Source organism: Macaca nemestrina, chromosome 12 (assembly GCF_043159975.1).
Source record: "Macaca nemestrina isolate mMacNem1 chromosome 12, mMacNem.hap1, whole genome shotgun sequence".
In the NCBI taxonomy this organism is placed as follows: Eukaryota; Metazoa; Chordata; class Mammalia; order Primates; family Cercopithecidae; genus Macaca; species Macaca nemestrina.
The window spans coordinates 89,926,263-89,951,655 of NC_092136.1; the positions used below are offsets into that span (position 1 = coordinate 89,926,263).

A 25,393-nucleotide genomic window follows, 5' to 3' on the forward strand; every position below is an offset into this window, starting at 1 on the left:
TTCTTGTCATAAGGAGATAAAGAAGAGTTACCATTAAACTGAGATAATAATCTAAATCACCTCCTCAAACCTACATTCAATGCAAAAGGTTCACTGAGATTACTAAACAAGAGGGTACAACAAGAGCTCAGGTCCCTTTGAAATGAAGGTAAATAATTCTGAATAGCTGAGATACTTACTGAAAGCAAAGGGAATATGGGAGAAAAGTGGTAGAAGGAAGTTATAAGTGACTTTATAATGAAATGCTGAAACAAAAACTTTAATCTCATCTGTCTCATTTCTTACTGTACCATGTATATATTCTTACAGTTTATCTTAAATTTCTTTTCTCCCTCCCTATTATATACACATATTTTTTAATTTTTTTTTTTTTTTTTTTAATGGAGATGGCATCTCACTATGTTGCCTAGGCTGGACTCAAACTCCTTGGCTCAAGCCTCAGCCCCCAAAGTAGCTGGGACTACAGGTATGAGCCACCATCTTGGCTAAATTTTTAGTTTTAAGAGACAGCGTCTCACTTTGTTGCCCAGGCTGGAGTGCAGTGACATGATCATGGCTCACTGCAGTCTCCAACTCCTGGGCTCATGCAATCCTCCTGCCTCAGCCTCTCAAGTAGCTGGAATTACAGGCACGAGTCACTGAACCCAGCCTCCTGTTGTTTATAGGTGTAAACAGGATGTGAAAGTAGTAGTTAGCTTTTCAGTTTTGTCCATAGGATGAGACAACTGAGATGGAATCATGACAGAAGAATAAGAATGAGCATCAACTAGAAAGCTAGATTTGCAGCTGGATGCAATAACCACAACACTTTGGATCGATTCGTCCCATCATGTAAAAGCAACTATAAAAGTAATAGTTATCCTCATTTCTGAAGAAAAGTTTGATTCAACAGCTCTAGAATTGTCCTGAGACTGCACTTCTAACAAGTTACCAGGTAATATTGACGCTGTTGTGTGGGGACCTCACTTTGCAAACCAGTTCTCTAAATAATACTCTAACGCATTTATTTTCCTGTCTGTTTAGAGAAATGATGAGTGTAGCCCTGTTTGCTAAATGTGAAAACTACAAAACTACCACTAGGGATGTGTTTTTTGGAAGTTTATTGGAAGATCAATGTGTACAGATATTGGGTGGGCAAAAAAAAAAGAGACTATATAATTGTTTACTGGTGTATTTTTGACTGTACAGCATTTGAACAGCCTTTCTATGTTTGTGGAATGTTCTGCTGTGTGATTCTTCATGGTCTCAGAGAATCTATAAAGTCTAGACGTCTGTTTTCTCTGCCCCTGGCGCTAGAGCACAGGCACATGATCTCACTGTTTCTATGGTAGTGGTGATCACAGGGATTGTCTCTAAAACAAGGAGTGCTATCCAGTGTCCCGCTGCCACAGTCACACCAGCCTCACTAGATTGTTCCTCTGTCATCATTTTTGCCATAGTTACGGTTGACTGGCCCACTTAAAAAAAAAAAAAAAAGATTCACTAATCTTGCCAGAGATTCTATGAGCTACTATTTCTTTTCTGTTCAAGTTAGAGTAATATATATTACTTGTAAAATAGAAGCTAACAGAAACCAAAGCACAGGCCAAAAATGATATAGATTACACACAATACAGTTTACAATGGAGTCGTTTTAATGATAGGCAAAACACCCTTTCACTTAGGTAAAATGTCACTTCCCAATGCTTACAGATCAAGTATCCAAAGATTTTTTTAAAGTGGAAGGTAAACAAGAATCACCTTCCTCTAAATTCTTTACTTATAGATGAATCTTAAATTTGGTTTCACCAAAACTAATCAAATGCGATAAAAGTATAAAATGCAGGAAAGCTGATGGTCTAATAGGGTAGAGTCTTTCTCTCACTGTATTTTGCTGAGTGGGAGGTGGGAGCTCTTCAGGCCAATAAACTGTAAAGACAGACTCTTCTCTAAACAATATACAAAGTGCAATGTTTTGATGTTGTAACACCAGTTTCGTAGTATACCTGCTCACCATGCCAAAGATGACAACAGGTAGGACAAAAATAATAGTCCTAGAGTCTCTGTATCCTTCACTGTTGACTAAAGTTAAATGCTTTTTAAATCTTTTTGAAGAAAAATTTTTAACAGTGTTTTCATTTGACTATAATTATCCTCTGATTATTATACATTTAAAACTCTGTTTTATATATTTAGCTTGAGGGGATTTTATCCCATTTCTCAATATGGCAGTAAAAAAGAATTCTATGAAATAGTCCAATAAAATGTTTATCCTATATATTTAAGGTGTGCAACATGGTGTTTTGATATATGTATACATAATGAAATGGCCACAACAGTCCAACAAATTAAACCACCTGTGACCTGCCATAATTACTTGTGTGAGTGCGTGTGTGTGTGTGTGTGTATGTGTGTGTGTATGGTGACAGCACCTGAAGTCTACCCTCAACAAATTTTTATATGCAATACAATATTATTAACTACAGTCCTCATGCTGTACATTAGATCTGTAGATTAATTTATCCTATAAAACTGCAATTTTCTACCCCTTGACCTACTACTTTCCATTTCCTCCTTCTTCCTACTCCTGAAAACCACCATTCCTCTATTTCTATGTGTTTGACTTGTTTTAGATTCCACGTAAAAGTAAGCTCATGCAGTATTTTCCTTTCTATGTCTGGTTTATTTCACCTAGCATAATGTTTTCCAGATTCTGGGCCTTTTTTATGAAAAGAGATTTTAAGGAGAAGTAAAACAAAAGTTTATGTTTGTTAGAGACTTAGTTTTGTTGTGGACAGATGACTTGTGTGTGTTTTGGGAATTAGAATAGGTAGCCGGGCCTAGTTTTGGTCTTTGTGAAGGCCGGAGACCATTCACTGAACCGGCTATTTTCCATTTTCTTGGGCCCCACCATGATTCTCTTACTCTCTGTGTCTTCTTTAATGTTTTTTATCTTTGTATTAGTCCATTTTCATGCTGCCAATAAAGACATACCCAAGACTGGGAAGAAAAAGAGGTTTAATTGGACTTATACTTCCACATGGCTGGGGAGGCCTCAGAATCATGGAGGGAGGCAAAAGGCACTTCTTACATGGTGGCAGCAAGAGAAAATGAGGAATAAGCAAAAGCAGAAAGCGCTGATAAACCCAGCAGATCTGAGACTTATTCACTATCACAAGAATAGCACAAGAAAGACCAGCCCCCATGATTCAATTTCCTCCCCCTGGGTCCCTTCTGCAACATGTGGGAATTCCAGGAGATAGAATTCAAGTTGATATTTGGATGGGGACACAGCCAAACCATATCATTCCACCCCTACTCTCTCCAAATCTCAATTCTTGACTTCTGTGCAACTGCAGGCTCAACATCACATGGAAGCTGTCAAGGCTTGAGACTTCCACCCTCTGTAGCCACAGTCTGAGCTCATGTTGGCCTCTTTCAGCCACAGCTGGAGTGGCTGGGACACAGGGCACCAAGTCCCTAGGCTGCACATAGCACGGGGACCCTGGGCCCAGCCCACAAAAATTGCATTTTCCTCCTGAGCCTCGGGGCCTGTGAGGGGAGGGGCTGCTGGGAAGTTCTCTGACATGGCCTGGAGACATTTTCCCCATGGTCTTGGGAATTAACATTAGACTTCTTGCTACTTATGCAAATTTCTGCAGCTGACTTGAATTTGTCCCCTGAAAATGGGTTTTTCTTTTCTATCACATTGTCAGGCTGCAAATTTTCCAAACTTTTATGCTCTGCTTGCCTTATAAAACTGAATGCCTTTTAATAACACCTAAGTCACCTCTTGAATGCTTTGCTGCTTAGAAATTCCTTCCACCAGATACCCTAAATCATGTCTCTCAAGTTCAAAGTTCCATAAATCTCTAGGGCAGGGGCAAAATGTCATCAGTCTCTGATAAAACATGACAAGAGTCACCTTTGCTCCAGTTCCCAATCAGCTCCTCATCTCCATCTGAGACCACCTCAGCCTGGATTTTATTGCCATATTGCTATCGGCATTTTGGACAAAGTCATTCAACAAGTCTCTAGGAAGTTCCAAACTTTCCCACATTTTCCTGTCTTCTTCTGAGGCCTCCAGACTGTTCCAGTCTCTGCCTGTTACCCAGTTCCAAAGTTAATTCCACGTTTTTGGTTATCTTTTCAGCAGCGCCCCACTCGACTGGTACCAATTTACTGTATTAGTCCGTTTGCATGCTGCTGATAAAAGACATACCTGAGACTGGAAAGAAAAAGAGGTGTAATTGGACTTACAGTTCCATGTGACTGGGGAGGACTCAGAATCATGGCAGGAGGTGGAAAGCAGCAGCATGGCAGCGGCAAGAGAAAATGAGGAAGAAGCAAAAGCGGAAACCCCTGATAAACCCATCAAATCTCGTGAGACTTACTCACTATCATCAGAATAGCACGGGAAAGACTGGCCCCCAGGATTCAATTACCTCCCCCTGGGTCCCTCCCATAACATGTGGGAATTCTGGGAGATACAATTCAGGTTGAGATTTGGGTGGGGACATGGTCAAATCATATCAACCTGTAAAAACCAGTGTGCCATAACTTCATCACTAGATGATCTGAAAAACTCCTTTCACTCATTGGCTAATAGCCTTGCTTGTCTGAGCCTGAGAAAAAGAATTTTGCGTGGAAGGTGGGATAGTAATGAGCAGGGCTGGCAAATGTTTGGCAGCCTTTCTCAGAGTGGTCTGAGACTTAGCAGGAAATGAATGCTCGAGCGTCCCAAATACTGCCAATATGGTTTAGGGAACTATGAGGTTATGGATATGGCTTGCAGAATAGGGATTCTATTCCTCTTGTTATGAATTAGACGTCCTTGGTCAGGTTAGCTGGTCAAGAAAAGTAACCAGTTAATAAAAATAATTCTCTTTTAAAACAACAAATGAATTTCAACTCACCACAATAAAAATATGAAATGATTTTAGTTTCTCCAATAGTTACCTCCAATTGTAAAATTGTTAAACACCCCCTTCGTGCTAAGTTACTTTGTTACGGATCCTTGAAAAATACTATAGAAGACTGGGGCTTTCTTAGCCATTTGCCATATAACAAAGCCTCCTTTATCTACAGTCATATGAATTTATTACATTTATCACTAGGAGGGCTTAGTGCCACAAGCCCTCCCTTTAGGTTTGTCTGTTTCTTTATGATGCTGGTGATCTTTGTTGATTTTGTGGTTGCCTGGTCTCCATGTATTTCCTTGGTGCAGTTTTCCTTTGAGGGGAGGTGAGATTCAAAAGCTAGATCATGTGGGTTTTTGGTAGCCACTCTAATGAGTCTAAATTTGGGGGAAATTGGAGTATTTTTTAGTTTATATTTTTCTTTTTCCTCAGAGATCCTTGTTCTAATAAATTTTGTTTTTAAGTTTAAAGACAGGGCTTTGGAAAATTTTAAGTTATAACATGATCTGATTATTGCCTTAGGAAGGACATTCTATTGAGTCAAAGATGGTCTGCAAAGGTGGAGAAAGAGAACCCAATTAAAAGGCTTTACATGAGAGGTTATTGTGGCTAAGATTAGAATAATGCTGGCGAAGATGGTAAGCAGGTAGATTCAAAATATAATTTGATTGCAGAGCCAATAGAACATACTAAAGAATTCTATGTGAGGTGTGAAAGAAAATGAGGAGTGAAGTGCCAAAGAATGGGGCACACTCAAATTCTACAATGTAGCCATTGAAACCACTGGAGAAAGTAGGAGGATATCTTGGTGGGGACAATGATGAAGAAAAGGAAGCAAATTATGTAATCAGATGGAAGTGACTTCAGAAGAAAATGCACAGGGAATGATGGTGGCAAAGCAAAGATCTGTCCTTTCTCTCTGACCCCATGAGTCAATGGAGAGGCAAGAAAAGGAAATGTCCATTTAACTGGTTTTCAGAAAAAAAGTGGTATCAAGTGAAAATAGGTGTCAGACAAGATGGGGTAGAAAAGGATATGTTAGAGAGAGGTTTCTAAATATAAAGGGATTTATTCACAATAAAGTGATACTAAAGGGATACAGGGACCACAGCTGTAAATGAGGCTATAGGATGAGAGTTGGTGAAGGAATAGCACTGGAGGTACCCTAATCATGGCACTATTAGTTAAAGCTATTATGGAAAATAGCTTGAAGGTACATGTTAATGATAAGGGATGAACAATGTTGAGTCAGAAAATCTGGTTTAAAGGCCAAGTTATACAACTTACCAGTGTCAAGCTTCCAACTAGAATGTTAGCATGATAGGAGGCATATTCTACATTGATGAGAAGGTATGGAGGGTCTATTTTACACATTAACCTGGTAGGTCTTTTCTAATTTCTACATTTATTGTTGAATAGGGTAATTATGACATCAGAAGGAAATCATCCAATCATGGTTTCTGCTTTTCTTTTAAAATTTCTTCTCACTTTTATTAGTCTTTCACCTCTTCTCACTATCTAGACTTCTTCCTTTGTCTCACCTCTCCTCTGTTATATAGGTTCTGGTATATTGTTTAATGTATTAATTTTCTAACATCTTATTTTATGTTTGAAACTAATTTTTGACAATTTTGGAACCCAGAATCTTAAAAATACTTAACCACAGTGGCTCATGTCTGTCATCTCAGCACTTTGAGAGACCACGTTGGGAGGATTGCTCGAACCCAGGAGTTTGAGACCAACCGAAGCAACATAGTGAGACCCCATCCTATGAAAGAGAAAAGAAACACATACCCAACTGGAATATAATTCTTGTGCTGAATCACCGCTATCATAGCATCAACCATTCACATTTTTGAAAGTGAGCATTGCTTTCTGGATGACCACAACATCATGTGGGCCTATTAGCATTTCCCTAGTAATGCCACCTTGTGACATCACTAAAGGCATAATGTCTGTATGTACACAGTGAGCCTCTCATATGCAGAATAAGGCAACATTTTCAAGCAAAACATGAAATTTTGTGGCACAGCACCTGGTGAGACTGTGGGTTTGGCAAATATTTTGCCAGTTTATCATCAAGTTAAACATTATTCTTTTTTATTAAAGCTTAATAATTAAAGCTTAATTCTGCAAGTGAAATTTATATATACTTCTTTATTAGTACATATATGACACTTTGTTTTCAAACCTTGCCATAACCCATTTGAAGGAACTTGAGCTTTGGAGTTACAAAATTGCCTCTGCTATGACAGAGGAGGAGGAAAAAAGCTTAGATAAGAGCAATTTAACTTGAATGGAGGAAGTGGTGAGTTTTGTCATGTTAGAGGCTCACTGAATCATGAGCAGGTCAAATGTGTCAAATAGCTTCATTGAGAGACTGGTTTTCAATACTAAAAGTTTTTATATACCATTAGCTTTGATGGAGAAATTGAAAAGGATGGTCCCACGTCAAGTGTTGCTTTGTTAAATGTGCTTTGCAAAGTACAAGTATCTGCCAAGATGGTAATAATTAGGAATTACTTTTTGATAGCAGCCTTCTGTTACAAACGTAATTAACATAGAATTTTGAATGCTTGCAGTGTCTATATTGACAAAAGGCCAAAGACTTGTTGAGCCAGCTAACTGGGCTTTTTACAATGGCTGGTCAAGATTGCAGATGCCGCCTACAAAGACAAAAGTCATATTTGAGGTAACATTGCTCATTCTTGGAACTCTTTACATTTAATTTTTTATTCAATATTTGCCTTCTCATTGAATTATAGGCTTCATAAAAACAAGGATCATATTCTCGGAATTTTGCATAATGTGTGGCATGTTATAGCCTCTCAATAAATGTTGGTTAAATGAATAATCTAATTTAATTTAGGAAGATTATTCAAACTGGCAAACTGTGTTAAATAATGCATTGATTTTTTCTATTACTCAAACTTCAATTAGCAATAAAAACACAAAATGAGCAGAAAAAAATAAATTTAATAAATAGCTTAGCAACTTTATTCATTAGTTTCTACCTTCTCTTTCTTCAATAAATCTTTTCCTGGAGATAATTTTGATCTGCCTCTTGAGGGCTATGTAGTCAACCGAGAATGGTCCCATGGATAGCCAATAGAAAAAGCCAAGAGTCTAAATTGACAAATTACACAATCAATCCCCAAAATGTTTATATGTACAAAAATTACATTTCCTATTGTTTGAGACCTTTGTGTGTCACCTGTTAAATACTGGAGAGTTATTAAAATCCCAGTATTATTTCATAATGCAACACATAAAAATAATTCTGAGTGCTCTTGGAAAATGTTTCTTAAGCCATATTTGAGGGGTTTAGTTACTTCACTGGATATTGACCCTTTTGAATAATTCGATTCTAATTCCCTATATATGCTGTTGTGTGTATGCATATAAGGGGGCAACAAACTTACTTTGTTATGAAAATGTTTTTTGAAAGATATTTCTCTCTAAAATAGAAAACTGGAGAAATCAGTCAAAGAACGTCTAACGGGCTAGTAGCTGAAAAAGCTGAAGTTAGTTGGGACTTAAATTGCATGCCAACATTTAAAAATCAATAGTTCATTAAGGAGGTTTGCTTCAAAGTTAAATATCAGGTGTGCTACAAAAGTTTCAAGAAATAAGTCATTAGGCATTCCTATCAACAATTATGTTCAATTCGTAGCCATTCATTACAAGGACAAAAAAAAATTATGTCCCAGAAAAATAAATTTTACTCTTCCAGTCACTTGTTAGGAGCAAAGGTGCATTACCTAAAGCTATCAGGGCTGCAGACAATGCTGTGAAGTTTATCCTAGATATCCTACCGTCTTTGAAATCAACTCAGCAATTTTGCTTTGGCTGAAAAAACTACTTTTAGTTAGATATATGAAGCCAATCATAAATTCCTAAAATTTTTCTCTGAGTTGAGATGGTTGATGCAGGCTATTTACGATGGCTACTATTTTGCAAACCCATCTTTAAAGAGAAATGCTTCGTGAATGTAATATGGTGAGGACAGGGGAATGACAGGGGCCATTGTTAATGCAGTGGAAAAGCTTCTCTTTCACCCTCTGAAGTTTTGCTAGAAAATCAACTCACAAAACGCAGACTATTAGGAAAAAAGACTTACAAATTTATTGAACAACATAGCATAAGGGAATCATAGTAGAATGATTACCCAATAACCCAATGAGGTACAGATGATAATATACGCATCTTTTTAGAGGAAAGGAAGATGGGAATGTTTGTATAATTTTAGGAGGGTAGTAAATGAATTTTAGGGGAATTCAATGGGCTTGAAGAATATACAATGGCCTGGGACAAAGTCTGTTGGCCCTACAGAGCAGACAACGGTTTGTAACAGAAGTCTGCCAGTTGTGTTGACAGACTGCAGTCCTTCTTCCTATGAGTTCGGTTAATTAAAACTCAGGAAAGAAACTGTTTTTTCGTTTGTTTACTTGTTTTATCCTTTAGTAGTTCTGCACTTGAGGCAGATAAGGGAACTTGAGAGAGCAGCTTTATTCTGTGCTTTGGGAGAGACAAAGGATTGAGAGGGAGGAGCTGGAAGAGAGGGGTATGATCAGAGAGACCGTCTAGCTTCTTCAGTTTAGCATCTCAAAGCACCATATTTTGGGATATTGGTGTCTGAGCCTCAGCATTAAGAACCTACTCTCAGTAACTACTGGCAGTGCAAGGTCCTTTCAATGACTACTTTTACTAATGTGAACGTAAAACATTCCAGTGAGGTAAGTAAACACCTCAGTTAAATGAGTGGAAACAGAATTACAGAAATGTGGAGTTTTGTTTAAGTAAAGGGGAACAACAGAACGCAATCCCATCGATTTTGATGCTGACAGTGATTGAGGTATTAGTGGTGTTAAAAGCTTTAACAGGGGAGCACCTAGGACCAGAAATTCTTCCCGAGTTTGACGAGTGGGAAATTACAGCAGAGAATCTGGAAGAAGAATAACCAATAGGTCAGGAAAAGCAATACTTAAATTCACTTCTGAGCCGAAATTGGACGTTTTGGGGGATGGGCGTGGCAAACAGCAGTCGAGTTCTTTAGGCAATAATTAGGGACATTTTCAGCAGCTCCCGCAACCTACTATGTCCGGGTTACTGCGGGATTCACAGAATAGAAGTCGCCCGCCAACAGGAAGAATGCCTCCTCCCTCGGCAGGGCTTCCTCTCTCCCCTCCAGGGCACCCGGGGACCACAGGGACCCGGAGGAGCTCGGCGCTGCCTTGTTTTCGTTGTCTCGGGACTGGCGGGGAGGGCGGAGGCGCGGCCTTGCGAAGGTCAGCGGAGGCCATGCCGCGCTCACAGGCTCCTGCCCGCGCGCTCTCTGTTTCTCTGCAGCCCCGAGGCTCGCGAAGGTAGTAGGCGCCCCAAGCTCAGCCCTCAAGAAGCCATGGCGAAGTCCAGGGGCCATCTATACCTTTGGATGTGCTTGACTGCTGCGCTGGCATCTTTCCTGGTGGGGTTTATGGTGGGTAAGTGAACGAAACACTTTCCCCTTACTCCGAGGCTCGTGATTCTGCAGAGATAAAGGGAGAAATCCTGGAGCTGGAAGGCACTGGGCTGTGCGCTAGCCCTGACCCACTGGGCTAGATACGATAAACTGCAAATTTCAGCAAAACTGGAAACCAGACGGAACGTATTTTGGGCTTCCTAATAGACAAAATGTGCTTGAAATTCAAATTTATTAAATGTTCACTGAGTTCACTAAAGACAACCTAGAGCTGTCACTGTCTGCAGGGATGAAAAAAATCATTTTATTTCCAGGCAACATTAGTGAGTCAAAACTGTCAACTAATGCGGGCAGCGCTAAAAGCAAAGCTAAGCAAAACGAAACAAAACAAAACAAAACAAAAACCCTGCTCTATATTTAAATAAATATGTGTGGAATGTTCCCTATGTGTCAGGGACTAGATACTCAGGGAAGAACAAGAAAAGCCATGCCTTCATGCATAACGTGAGAAAATGAAAGAGCTTCCCTTAAAAAAAACTCCTTTTAAGCATCTCAAAATTATATTACATATCAGAATTTATTGATAGGTTTTCTGCATTTAATATGAACATTATTTTTTAAAGCCCACCAGGATCTATTTGTCAGATAAAGACTTTTTGGGGGGAAGGAGAGAGGGATGGCTTCTAGTTTTAATAAAGTCAAAGTGATTTTGTGGATGTTTGTGTGTTTGTGCATTTTTTTTTTTTTGCCCCTCAGGCTGGTTTATTAAGCCTCTCAAAGAAACAACCCCTTCTGTGCGCTATCATCAAAGTATAAGGTGGGAACTGGTATCCGAAATGAAAGCTGAAAACATCAAATCATTTCTTCGGTGAGTTTTTTTTTTTACATATTTGATCTTAAAACTCATGTTTAAAATATCACAGTGAGAAGCATGTTATAACTGGTTATATGCATGAGGACAGTCTTCTCTGTGTGAAATTACAATATTGGTCATCAACTTATGTTTGTTTATTTTGTTTTTTTTTTTAATGTCTCTTTAAACCACTCTTGGGGTGAAATCTGTTAGAATGTTATAAAAGTAGGTCTTCCCTAACTTTACATAACACAAAGTATCTGGTTGGCTTATTGAGAGATGTTTCAACTTCATGTAACTTTAGATCTAACTGAATGTTATTCTTTGTTCATCAGTGCCTGGGTTTTAATCAGCAATATTTTAGATACCATATTCTGTCAGAGAAAGTTAGATTCTGGTTGACTAAGTGATTTAGTGGAAAAGTGATCCAAGTGTCTGATTCTGTCTGCCAAAAGTTAAACCTTTATCCCATCTTGCAGGTATAAATAAGTTTGTTGTTTACAAATAAGACAAAATGAAACCAGAAAGAGTCATTGCAAATCCTCTAGCTTCTAACCATGAAAAACAGTGGAAATCGGGGGAGTGATCATAAACTCCTTAAGAACAATGGCCATAGTATTTATTTCTGTATTCAGACTCTTTCAAATCGGTGTTTTTTAAAAAATCAACATTAGTGAAGTATAATTTACATAAAAGAAACTGCATCCCTATAAACCCTACAATTTGAGAGTTGTGACAGATGTATGCTATAGTGAACCAACCACCTCCTCCATCATGCTACAAAAATATTCCATTATGCCCTTTGCTGTTTATCCCCCACCCCCCTCCATCTCTGGCACTAGGCAATCACTAAATTTTATGTCACTGGAGATTCATTTGCATTTTCTAGAATCTTATTTAAATGGAATCATATACTACATACTCTTTTGTATCTAGCTTCTTTTACTCAGAATAATGATTTTGAGATTCATCTAGATTGTTGCATGTATTAGTAGTTCATTATTTTTATTGCTGACTAGAATTCCATTGTATGGATATACTGCAATGTGTAGTTGATGGAAATTTGGGTTGATTATAGTTTTTGACTATTGTGAATAAAGCTGCTGTGAACAGATGTTTACAAGTCTTTCTGTGGAAAAGTGGTTTTATTTCTCTAGAAATGATTGAGTTTGATGATAAGCATAAGTTTAACTTTTTAAGAAAATGCCTAAGGTAAGTGAAAAGTGGTTGCATCATTTTGCATTTCTACCCCAAAGTAAGGAAATCAGTAGTCCAAAGAGATATGCGCACTCCGATGTTTATCACAGCAGTATTCACAATAGCCAAGATACCGAATCAACTTGATGATCAACTTCCATCAAGAAATATTATGGTGTATATACAGGATGGATTATTACTCAGCATAAAAAAGAAAAAAATCCTATCATTTGTAGCAACATGAATGGAACTAAATGTCATTATGTTAAGTGAAATAAGCCAGGCACAGAAAGATACATATTGCATGATCTAACTCATATGTGGGAGCTAAAAAAAATTGATCTCATGGAGATAGAGAATAGAATGATGGTTACCAGAAACTGGAAGGGTAGTGAGGAGGGTGGATGATACTGAGAGGTTGGTTCAATGGGTACAAAAATACAGTTAGATAGAAGGAATAAGACTTAGTATTACATAGAACAATAGGGCAACTGTAGTTAACAATAATTTATCATATGTTTCAAAATAACTAGAGTGCACTTGAAATGTTCCGAGCTCAAAGAAATGATAAATGTTTGAGGTGATAGATATCCTAATTACCCTGATTTGATCATTACTTATTGTATGCTTGTATCAAGATATCACATATACCCTATACATGTGTACAAGTAGTAGGTAGCCATAAAATTTAAAAATGAAGAAATAAATTTAGAAGTCTATTCACAGCTTTGGCTTATTTTCTATTTAGATATATATTGTTTTCTCCCTGTGGAGTTTTTTGTTTGTTGTTGTTGTTGTTGTTTTGAGACAGAGTCTCACTCCATCACCCAGGCTGGAGTACAGTGGTGCGATCTCAACTCACTGCAACCTCCATGTCCTAGGCTCAAGGGGTTCTCCCACCTCAGCCTCCTAAGTAGCTGGGACTACAGACATGCATCACCACATGCAGCTAATTTTTTAATTTTTATATATTTGTTTATTTTTGTTGTTGTTGTGATTGGTAGAGACAGGGTCTCATTATTTTGCCCAGGCTGGTCTCGAACTCCTGAGCTCAAGTGACCCACCCACCTCACCCTCTCAAAGTGCTAGGATTATAAGCATGAGCCACCATTCCCAACCCCCCAATGGAGTTTTTAGAGTTCTTTATATGGAATGGACTCTTGAATAATGTGGGCATAGGATGCTGACCCCCCCACGCAGTCAAAAATCCACATATAACTTTTAACTCCCCCAAAACTTAACTATTAATAGCCTACTAGTGACCTTAGCAATAACATAGACAATTAACATGTATTTTGTATATGTATTATATGCTGTATTCTTACAATAAAGTAAGCTAGAAAAAATAAAATTATATTAAGCAAATCATAAGAAAGAGAAAAAGCATTTACTATTCATTAAGTGAATGTAGATATTCATAAAGGTCTTCACACAGTCTTCATATTGAGTAGGCTAAGGAGGAGGAGGAAGAGGAGGGGTTGGTCTTGCTGTCTCAAGGATGGCAGAGGCAGAGAAATTAGAGAAGGGGAGGCAGGAAAGGCAGTCACATTCCATTTAACTCTTAGACATCATGTCTGTTTTTTACTTTTTCTTTTCTGTAAACATATTTTTATATACTACCAGTTCTTCTTCCAGAATTTGCTTTAGTTTTAGTGCCCATATCATATAAAGGACCATTTTGTAAAAGAAGTCAAAAGCAGTCTTGAACAATGGAAAACCTTCTGCCAGATTGTCTAATGTCATCTTGTTTTCTGGCATTGCTGCTTCTGTCTTGTTCCTCATCATCTGGTACTGGTTTAGAAGTATTCATCTCCATCAAATCATCTTCTGTTAATTTTTCTGGTGTCTACTACCTTTGAATTTTTCAAAGATTACTAACATGAAACCCTTCATCCCTCAACCTTTTTTACTTTTTTTTTTTTTTTTTTTTTTTTTGCCATATTGACAATCTCTTTCATGATTACCTTGTTTGGCTCTGTCATCAATCCTGTGAAGTCATGTACAACATCTGCACACAGTTTTCTTTAGCAGGAATTTATTGTATTGGGCTTGATGGCTTTCACAGTATTTTCTATAACGACGATGGCATCTTCAATGGTGTTAATTCTTCCAGAATTTCATGATGTTCTGTCGGGGTTCTCTTCCATAGGACTGACAATCCTTTCAATAGAGTGCAATGAGCCTTAAAGGTTCTTATTATGACGCCTTGATCTAGGGGGCAAATTAGAGAGATGTGTTTGGGGGCAAGTAGACTACTTGATCTCAGGGTTTCTGGGTAGCCAGAGGTGTCTTCCAACACCAAAAGAACTTTAAAAGGCAGACCCTTCCCGGCAAGGTATTTCATGACTGCAGGAACAAAGTATGGGTGGAATCAGTCTAGAACATGGGTTTCTGTTGTCCAGGCCTTCTTGTTGTACAACGAAAACACTGAAAGCTGGTGTTTATCTTTTCCCTTCAAGGCTTGGGGGTTAGCAGCTTCATAGATAAGGGCAGTCCTTATCATAAACCCAACTGCATTTGCACAAAACAGTAGAATTCCCCTATCCCTTCCTGCCTTAAATCTCAGTGCTTACATCTCTTCGTTAGTCATAAATATCCTTTGTAGCATCCCCCTCCACCCCCAGAATAGGGCACTTTCATTTGCATTAAAAAACCTGTTCAGGCAGATATCCTTTCTCCTCAGTAATTTTCTTCATGTCATCTGAGAACTTGTCTACTGCCTCTTGGTGAGCAGAAGCTGCTCCTCCTTTAGAAGTTAAACTTCTTTCTAAATTTATCAAACCATCTTTTGCAGGCATATGATTCTCCACCTTTACCTTTCTTTTGCTTTAAATGATCGTAGAATGACTTTGCTTTTTCTCAAATCACATTAATTAGAGTCTATAGATATGCCTTTCTTATAGCAATCCTATACCCACATAAAAGCTACATTTTCAATACAAGAGAAAAAGGTAATTTGCAAAAGTACGAGGTTTTCACATTTGTTGCACAGCTACCATGACTGTTTCATAAATTTTTCCTTTTTTTTTTTTTTTTAACATTAGTCCTTATGCCGGATTTATCTTGAAAACAGAGGGCAATCACAGCTGCAGACCTCAGCCTATGGTATACCAAGCAATTCATCTTTTTCTTGTAATGTATCATTAGTGGCGCTTTGTATGGATCCCATGGTGTTATTCAAGGTTTACAGTGTTGTACTAAACACAGTGAGAACTACATGAGAACCATGAGAGATCTTTTTTTTAAAAAACTGCCATAAGCCATTTACTGGAGAAAGAAACTGTTCACCTAGTGATGACTAGGGAGATGATTAGCATCACACGGTGGTTTAAGCAGATAGTCACCGCAGGAGCTCACTGCAAGAGCAATAAGCTGTGGCTACAAAAGTATTACTGTAGTACACAATGTATTACAGTTAATTTTACATAATTATGATTTTATATTGTATCTTTATGTTTGTTTACATTTCTCTAGACTGCAAATGGCACCATGTAGTCTGTAAGTGTATGAATAGGTTTTGATACATTTTAACTTTTTATAATAGATTAATGTTATTTTAAAATAGTAAATAATAAAATAGATATTATTTACATGTACTTCATGCATTCATGACAAACCTCTTCTTACTTTTTTAATATTTCTAGGCTATGTGGTTCATTTATGAGTTTTTTAAAAATTGCTGCAAATCTCAAAAAAATTTCCAATATATTTATTGGAAAAAAAATCATATAGAAGTGGACCCCTATGTCGTTTCAAGGGTCAACTCTACTCTAGATATAAGTCTTTTGTTGGAAATGCAATGAACAAATATTTTTTTCCAGTCTGTAATTTGTCTGTTTGTCCACCCTTATTTGCAGATCAGAAGTTAAAACCTTATTTTGATGAGGTTTAATTTATCAATTTTGCTCTTTTGGATCATGCTTTTGGGTTCATATCTAAGAACTCTTTGATCTGGCCTTTGACCAATTTTGTCTTCTTTTTTCCCCCAAAGGTTTAGAATTTACCTTTTACATTAAAGTTTCTGAACTATTTTGAGTTATTTTGTACATAAGGAAAGGTTTAGGTTGAGTTTATTCTTTGGCTTGAGAATATCCAGTTGCTCTATCACCATTTGTTAAAATGTTACCCTTCTTTCATTTAATTGCTTTTGCACCTTTGTTAAGAATTGATGGGGCTTATTTGTGTGAGTCTATTTCTAGATTCTCTCTTTTGTAGAGACAGAGTCTTATTCTGTTTCTGAGTTTTATATTCTGTCCGATTGATCCAGTACCATGCTGTCCTGATTATTAAAGTGATATAGTAGATTTTTAACAAAACATAGAATGATTCCTCTTACCTTATTCTTTTAAACTATTATTGTAGCTATGCTATATCTCTTACTTTTCATTTAAAATATATAATAAACACGTATTTGTCTAAAAAACTATTGGTGGGGTTTTGATAGGAATTGCATTAATCCTATAGAACAATTTGGGAATTATTGACATTTTTTCTATGTCCAGTCTTCTATTACATGAACATGGTATGTTTCCAATTGTAGATCATCTTTCTTTTATCAGCGTTTTGTAATTTGCATTAAGCAGATGCGTTATATGCTTTGTTAGATTTACATCTAAGTATTTCATTTTCTTTGGAGCAAATGCAAATTATATTGTGTTTTAATTTCACTTTCCACATACTCTGTTGTTAGCATATAGAAATACAGCTGCGTTTGTGTATTGATGTTGCATCCTGTGACCTTGCAGAACTCTAAGGAGGTTTTGTCTGTTTGTTTATTTTGATTTTGGGGGTGTTTTCTGAGACAGAGTCTTGCCATATTTCCCAGGCTGGTTTCAAACTCCTGGGGTGAAGCGATCCTCCCACCTTGGCCTCCTAAAGTTCTGGGATTACAAGTGTGAGCCACTGGACTTGGCTGGAAGGTGGGAAAGAGTTTGATTTGTTTGTTTGTTTGTTTGTTTTGGTTTGTTTCTTGTAGATTCATTGGAATTTTCTATGTAGACAATAATGTCATCTTCAAAAAGGGAACGTTTCATTTCTTTTTACTTTCTTATCTGTATGCCTTTTACTTTTTTAAGAAAAGTTGCCTCTTTGTGCTGACTGGAACTTCCATTACTCTGTTGAATAAGAGTAGTAAGAATGGACATTCTTTTCTTTTTTCTGATCTTAAGGAGAAAGAGTTAGTTTCACCATTAAGTATGATGTAGCTGTCGGTATTTTGTTGATGCTCTTTGTCAAGAAAGCTCCTCTCTATTCCAAGACTGCTGAGGGTTTTTTTCATGAATGGGTGTTGAATTTTGCTAAGGGTGTTTTCTGTATCAATTAATATGATCATATGATTTTTCTTTTTTAGCTGGTTGTTAGGTAATTCCTTTATTTCTTTACTAATTTAGGAGGGGGTCAAATTTAATCCAGAGGCATGTTATAGTTTTCTCCATGAATATGAAATTGTCTATTTGTCCCATTAATTTGGTCAGTTTTTGCTCTATGTATTCTGAGACTCATTCATTAGGCATATACACATGGATGTTGTTATGTGTTCAAAACAGAATGACCTTTTATTTTTATGAAATGTGCTTCATTATCTTTAGTAATAACGTTTTAAAATCTATTTTATTTCATATGAATGGAGCCATGTCAGCCTTCTAATACTTATGTTTATATAGGATGTCTTCTTCCATCTACTTACTTTTAACTATCACTTTCATTAGAATTAAAATGTACCCTCTATAGAGAGAACACAGTTGTCACTTGCTGTTTTATCCATTTTTGTAATCTTAATTTAAGTATGCCCTCTGTGGGCAACATATAATAGATATTTGCTTTTTTGTCCACTCTGGTAATCTCTGCCTTGTGAGTGTTTAGTCCACTAACATACAATATAGTTATTGATCGATATAATTAAACTTAAGTCTGCCACTTTATGGTTTGTCTTCTGTTTTCTTTCTGTACCTTTACTCATTTTCTGACTTTTTGATAGTGGGGAAAATATATGAAATTTTATTTTATTTCAATTTATCTTTTGGCTATACCTCTTTAGCTATACTTTTTAGTGGATACTCTAAAGGTTATATTACACATCTATAATGTTTCACTGCATGCTTAAATTTACTACTGTGTCACTTAATATAAAATGGAGAAACTCACACTTGTGTATGTCCATTTACTCTCTCCTCCACCATCCTTTATGAGTAGCTGTCATATGTATCATACAGACATTAAATATAAACCTCAAAAAATGCTATATTAATGTTATATTTTTTCTTCGAACATTTATATGTATTGTAAACCAATTAAAGTTAAAATTAGTATTTCATGTTTCTTAGATATTTATCCTTTTTGATGCTTTTGATTTGTTTCTGAAGATTTAGGTTGCCCTGTGCTATTTCTGTTGAGTCTGAATAACTTCCTTAAGTATTTCCTGTAATGTGGATTCTGATGGTGACAAATTCTTAGTTTTTCTTCATCCATAAAATTCTTTACTTCAACTTTATTCCCATCATATTTTTCCTGAATATAGAATTCTGGGTTGACTCTGCCAATACACATGAAGTTTTCAGAACTTTAAATGTTTCACTGTCTTCTAGCTGCTGTCATCCTATGAGAAGTTTAGTCATTAAATCATATAACATGTATCATTTTTGTCTTTGATTTTCAGCAGTTTTACTATGTGTCCAGGTATAGTTTTCTTTAAATTTAGCGTGTTTGGGCTCTCTGAGCTTCTTGACAATGTAAATTTATGTCTTCCATTATTTTAGGAAGGTCTCGTTTATTATTTCTTAAAATATCTTTCTGCACCATTCTTTCTCTTCTTTTCTTCTAATACTCCAGTTAAACCCTACAGACAAATACACCCAGTGAAGTACATACACTACAGTTAACAGACAATCCCTGACTTATGACTGTTTGATTTCGAATTTTTCAACTTTATGATGGATTTATCAGGGTATTAAATGCATTTTCAATTTAGTAGTATTTTTGACTTTCAGTGGGTTTATAGGGACATAACCTCACCATAAGTTGAGTAGTGTCTCTATTTTCTACCCATCTGTGCTGTAACAACAGATGGGTGATGAGATCACAAGGTTCCATGTTAGTGTCTATGGATGAACTTAAGAGAGCTATTGTAATGAGGAATAAATCAGCTATAATGTTCTTATTCAATTTTAGCTATTTATTATCAAGGCACATCAGATATCAAGAGGTTAGTTCAAAATGTCTGTTTTGGGGTGCTTTTTTGGTGATACAAGGAAAATAATGAGTAGGAATGAACATCACTTGAAGAGAGACTCAATCTATATATAGCTCATGCAATGCAGTAGCAGTAAGATGGCGGAGGTTTTTTTTTTGTTTTTTTTTTTTTTTTGACACAGACTCTTGCCCTGTTGCCCAGACTGGAGTGCAGTGGCACAATCTCGGCTCCCTGCAACCTCCACCTCCCGGGTTCAAACGATTCTCCTGTCTCAGCCTCCTGAGTAGCTGGGATTACAGGCTCCCACCACCACACCCGGCTAGTTTTTGTACTTTTAGTAGAGATGTTGACCAGGCTGGTCTCAAACTCCTGACCTCAGGTGATCCACCCGCCTTGGCCTCCCAAAGTGCTGGGATTATGCATAGGTTGATAAGCAATCTTTGAATGGTTTTCATGATGATTAAATATCTTGTTGGTGTTGTTTTTTCTTTTGCATCCAACCAAATACAAAAATTACACACCAAGAATGATGACAAGAACAGAGATAGTGGGAAATACAGCATATTAGGGGCCCCCAACTTTAATGAATGAAGAGGCGTGACCTAAAGTTTTGTAGATGACAGTGCCTAGAAGGTGTAGTGGGTGGTGACTTTTGGTGTAAGCTTCAAAAAAGCTGTTAGTTTGGAAAGAAGAAGAAAGAGATATATTTGAAAGAGCCAGTGGAGAGTAAGAAGGCCTCCTAGCTGAACTTTAGTCATGAGATATGTGGGGTCATGGGAAATAAACAGCCTGCAGGTGAGCAGAGTCCTCAGAGGAAACCAGTTAAGACAAGGAGGTTGGCTGGGCATGGTGGCTCATGCCTGTAATCCCTGCACTTTGGGAGGCCGAGGACAGTGGATCACCTGAGGTCAGAAGTTTGAGACCAGCCTGTCCAACATAATGAAACCCCACCTCTACTAAAAATACAAAAAATTAGCTGGGCATGGTGACGTGCACCTGTAATCCCAGCTACTCAGGAGGCTGAGGTGGGAGAATCGCTTGAACCTGGGAGGCAGAGGTTGCAGTAAGCCGAGATCGTACCACTGCACTCCAGCCTGGGCAACAAAAGCAAAACTCCACCTGGAAAAACAAATTAAAAAAAAAAAAAAGAAAAGAAAGAAAGACAAGGAGGTCAGGGAAACATTCAGAGAAGGTGCTGAAGATATAGGCGAATTGTTGATTGCAGATCTAAAGGGTTAATGAACACAGCAGAGGAGTTTGGAAGGCAAAGGAGGGCTTGGAGATTGAGTTAAAGGGCTTAAATGTGGGAACAATTTTATTTCTCCCAGCCACTTTCTTATTAACAGAGCCTCAACTGTGAGTGTTCTCCCTCCCTCAGGAGGATATGTGTTCAGTAAAGGTTACCTTCTTCCCAGCCCAGGAATCTCTTGATTGGTTTGAAAAGGGGTAAATGACCCTATTTTGCCTAATGAAATGAGATAAAAACTTAGCTAAGATCTTCTACAAAAATGTTCCTTTGTTAAACACAAAAGAAGGAATAGTTATTCTAGTTTGTACTTGTTTCTCCTGAAGTTACTGGGTGAATATGTATGCCTGAAGCTGTAATGCCCATCTTGGGACCATACGGAGAAATTCTGATATAAAATAAAGGATGTTATACCTTCCTACTCTTGTTCTGTACTTCTCTATTTCATTTCAGGGGGTTCTTGAAAATATGGGAGGCAAAAAAGTTCATGGCTAATCCTTTCTCCTAATTTAAAGAAATAAGTATTTTTTTTTCTAATTACAAGAATCATATCTGCTCTTTGTAGAAACTAAAATAATGAATTGGATAAATTAGAAATTAAATGTCTCTGTTTTACTTTTTTATTCCTATACATATAAAATAACTTCCATCTGAACACATTTGTACTTTTTAAAAATAAATATATTATGAAATTAAACATCTGATACCTGCAGTTTTCATTTTATGATATAGAGAAGGACATCTTCTCAGAGAAGATGATGCTTGAAGAGTCCTTATGGATGATTAATAGTTTGGAGATAAGAAAGGAGAATGATTAGAAGTGGTAATAGAGGGAGAGTCAGGTAGATGGGACAATATTTTTGGCTGAGATAAGACATTGTGCAAAGGCTAAAAAGTATTAAAGATCATAATCACTTTATGAGAAAATTAAGTATACTCAGTGACAGAGAGCAGAAAAGTTTATAAGAGAGTGAAGGGAAATTAATCTGAAAAGACAGAAGAGAGGACCTAACCCAAAAGTGCTTTAGATGCCGTGTTAGAGTGTGAACTTTCTAATGCGGGGTACAGGGAGTTGTAGAAGAATTTTAAGCACATGGGTAATAAGAGCAGATGATTTATTTAGAAATATCACTATTTCTCAAGATCAGATAACTAAAATTTTGGATTCCAGTTCCAGCATTTATTAGCTGTAAAATTATGAGTAGATTATTCAGCCACTCTGTCAGTATCCTCATTTGCAAAATGGGGATGATGGAAGAAGGATTGTGATGATTAAATGAGAAAACACATATGAAAGTGACTGTAGAGTGCTGGTCATACAACAGGTTTTCAGTGCATGTTAATTTCCCTCTACTACCATATATTTTGTGGCTGTCGTCTGGTTAACTAAAAAAAAAAATTAAAAAAGGGTTTATTTTTGTTCTACTGATGGTGGGGGACTTTATTTTTTTTTTTTTTATTTTTTTTTTGTGACATAGTCTCACTTCGTCACCCAGGCTGGAGTGCATTGGCATGATCTCGGCTCACTGCAACCTCCACCTCCTAGATTCAAGCAATTCTCCTGCCTTGACCTCCCAAGTAGCTGGGATTACAATCACCTGCCACGAAGCCTGGCTAATTTTTTGTATTTTTGGTAGAGACGGGGTTTCACTATGTTGGCCAGGCTGGTGTTGAACTCCTGACTTCAGTTGATCCACCCTTCTCGGCCTCCCAAAGCGCCGGGATTACAGGTGTCAGCCACCACGCCCGGCCAAGGACTTTAAAAATATTATTCGGCCGGGCGCGGTGGCTCACGTTTGTAATGCCAGCACTTTGGGAGGCCGAGGCGGGCGAATCACGAGGTCAGGAGATCGAGACCACGGTGAAACCCTGTCTCTACTAAAAATATAAAAAATTAGCCGGGTGCGGTGGCGGGCGCCTGTAGTCCCAGCTACTCAGGAGGCTGAGGCAGGAGAATGGCGTGAACCCGGGAGGCGGAGTTTGCAGTGAGCCCAGGTCAAGATCGCGCCACTGCACTCCAGCCTGGGCTACAGAGCAAGACTCTGTCTCAAAAAAAAAAAAAAAAAAAATTATTCACCCCAAGTAAAATAAATCTCACTAAGAACTAAGTTTCTGGCCGGGCGCGGTGGCTCACGCCTGTAATCCCAGCACTTTGGGAGGCCGAGGCGGGCGGATCACAAGTTCAGGAGATCGAGACCACGGTGAAACCCCGTCCTTACTAAAAATAAAAAAATTAGCCGGGCGCGGTTGTGGGCGCCTGTAGTCCCAGCTACTCGGGAGGCTGAGGCAGGAGAATGGCGTGAACCCGGGAGGCGGAGCTTGCAGTGAGCCGAGATCGCGCCACTGCACTCCAGCCTGGGCTGGGCGACAGAGCGAGACTCCGTCTCAAAAAAAAAAAAAAAAAAAAAAAAAAAAAAAAAAAAAAAAAAGAACTAAGTTTGTGAGGTCACTTAAATGTTACAACTCATTTACATCCAGAACCAAGAGAACACTGCCCAAATTAAATTCAGCAAGCCTGTACTTTTTGAGTAAAAGGCAAGAACTAAGCACTAACGGGATATTAAAAATAAAAATGCATGCACTTTGACATCAATGAGATCAATAAACAGCTGCATAGATGATACAATCAACAGTAGAAACATATAAGTTAAACATGGAAGTGCCCAAGTGGTCCCTGCGAAATATTAAGATCTAATTTTTTTCCCAAAATGTCTCTGTTCTCTGACAAGCAGCAAAAAGGAACATTGTTAGTATAGGAGTATGAGGTTCTTCCAGGTGTCTTCTCATAGCTGAGCCTCTGCTGATTGTGTCTACCATGAAATGTGTTCTTTTCTGAGGAAGCATAATATGAAAACTGCAGTTGTATACAAATAACTTAAAAATTGGCCTGTCTAGAAACTGGTAACATTAGCTAAGTTTCTTTTATATGTCATATAGGAACAATAACTTAATGCCCAAAGCATAAGTAGTGCATTTAGAGTAGTTTTTAGGCACATCATCTGAGCATAGTCTTTAACTCCCTCCTATATTTTATTTTCGTTTTAGTTCTTTTACAAAGCTTCCTCATCTGGCAGGAACGGAACAAAATTTGTTGCTTGCCAAGGAAATCCAAACCCAGTGGAAGAAATTTGGACTAGATTCAGCCAAGTTGGTTCATTACGATGTCCTCTTATCTTACCCCAATGAGACCAATGCCAACTATATATCGATTGTGGATGAACATGAAACTGAGGTATGTGAAATTGTTGGTACTTTTTATGTTTTACAATCTGACTATTTTATGTGGATTGTAATGTAGGGTCAAGTAAAAGTAGACATTTGTTAATAGTGAATTATTCAGTATCCATTATGTGTTTGACATGGTGTTAAGTCCTGAGGCCAGTTTCTATTATTAGGAAGACAATAATAATGATAAGGCTCTTTCTCATTGTTGTCAGTGTAATTTATCTATTTAATTATAGAACCTAGTTCCAGGATGCTTAATCTGAAGTATATACTTGGAGGCAAAATGAATTATATCTTAATAATAATCTGGAATTTTTCTCTCCAACTTGACATGTTCTAATTGTTGCTAGATTTTCAAAACATCATACTTCGAACCAACACCAGATGGCTACGAGAATGTTACAAATATTGTTCCACCATATAATGCTTTCTCAGCCCAAGGCATGCCAGAGGTAAAATAAAATACATTTGTAATCCAAGTCTTTAAATGATTCTTTTGCTATATAAAATCTGTATAGAGGACTAAAACCAAGGAAATTAGGTGAATCATACATGCTGATCCATTGTTTGATATTCAGTACTATGAAAACCTCATCCCCCAATTAAAAAAAATTATAATAAAATAGAAAAGAACACCAGAGAAAAAAGAAACAAAACAAATACATTAAAAACTGATCCTGCTGAAGCAGATGCCACTCTTTGAAATAACAAAGAAACTGCTGAACACGCTTTTAATTCAGTGAGGCAGTAGGTGGTTTTTGTTTGTTTTTGTTTTGTTTTGTTTTTTTGAGACGGAGTTTCGATGTTGTCACCCAGGCTGGAGTGCAGTGGCGCAATCTCGGCTTACTGCAACCTCTGCCTCCCGGGTTCAAGCAATTATCTTGCCTCAGCCTCCTGAGTAGCTGTGACCACAGGTGCATGCCGCTATGCCCGGCTAATTTTGTACTTTTTGTTTTATGGAGACAGGGTTTCTCTATGTTGTTCAGGCTAGTCTCGAACTCCCAACCTCAGGTGATCCACTCGCCTCGGCCTCCCAAAGTGCTGGGATTACAGGTGTGAGCCACCGCGCCCAGCCGGCAGTAGGTGTTTTTACAAGCTTCTTTCCATTGTTAATAGTTTGAATTTTTTATGGATTCATAGATAGGATGTTATAGATCATACTATAGAGGTTCTTAAGGTAATGCAATGGTTGGAAAGTAAATAAATATAGTTAGGATCTTTAAAATGACATTTATTTACTCTATTCCCTGTGGCTTAGTATACACTGATAATTTCTTCAACACAGGATACACTGTTTAAATATGTCTGGCTGAGTGCGGTGGCT

The 25,393-nt window shown here is 37.6% G+C and overlaps 1 protein-coding gene and 1 long non-coding RNA gene across 8 annotated transcripts in view; one reads left to right on the forward strand and one right to left on the reverse strand.

The window, feature by feature from the left end:
- Positions 1-6,260, reverse strand: part of LOC105484370 (uncharacterized) — a 28,838-nt gene extending 22,578 nt beyond the window's left edge. Inside the window, exon 1 of the long non-coding RNA XR_011610349.1 lies at positions 6,186-6,260. This is a non-coding gene — a long non-coding RNA (uncharacterized lncRNA). The remainder of the gene's footprint in view (positions 1-6,185) is intronic.
- A 1,251-nt stretch (positions 6,261-7,511) lies between these two features.
- Positions 7,512-25,393, forward strand: part of LOC105484369 (N-acetylated alpha-linked acidic dipeptidase 2) — a 58,678-nt gene continuing 40,796 nt past the window's right edge. For 2 of the 7 annotated variants that reach the window (XR_011610980.1, XM_071075442.1), the window contains exons 1-5: positions 7,512-7,590; positions 10,248-10,381; positions 11,116-11,227; positions 23,890-24,076; positions 24,420-24,521. Coding sequence is in view for 5 of the 7 variants with exons in the window: in XM_071075442.1 (XP_070931543.1) it covers positions 7,538-7,590; positions 10,248-10,381; positions 11,116-11,227; positions 23,890-24,076; positions 24,420-24,521 (588 nt within the window). In the remaining 2 variants the exon portion in view is untranslated. Of the gene's footprint in view, positions 7,591-10,063; positions 10,382-11,115; positions 11,228-23,889; positions 24,077-24,419; positions 24,522-25,393 lie in introns of those variants that run through there. The other 5 variants (XR_011610979.1, XM_071075440.1, XM_071075441.1 and 2 more) reach the window with 5 other exon arrangements.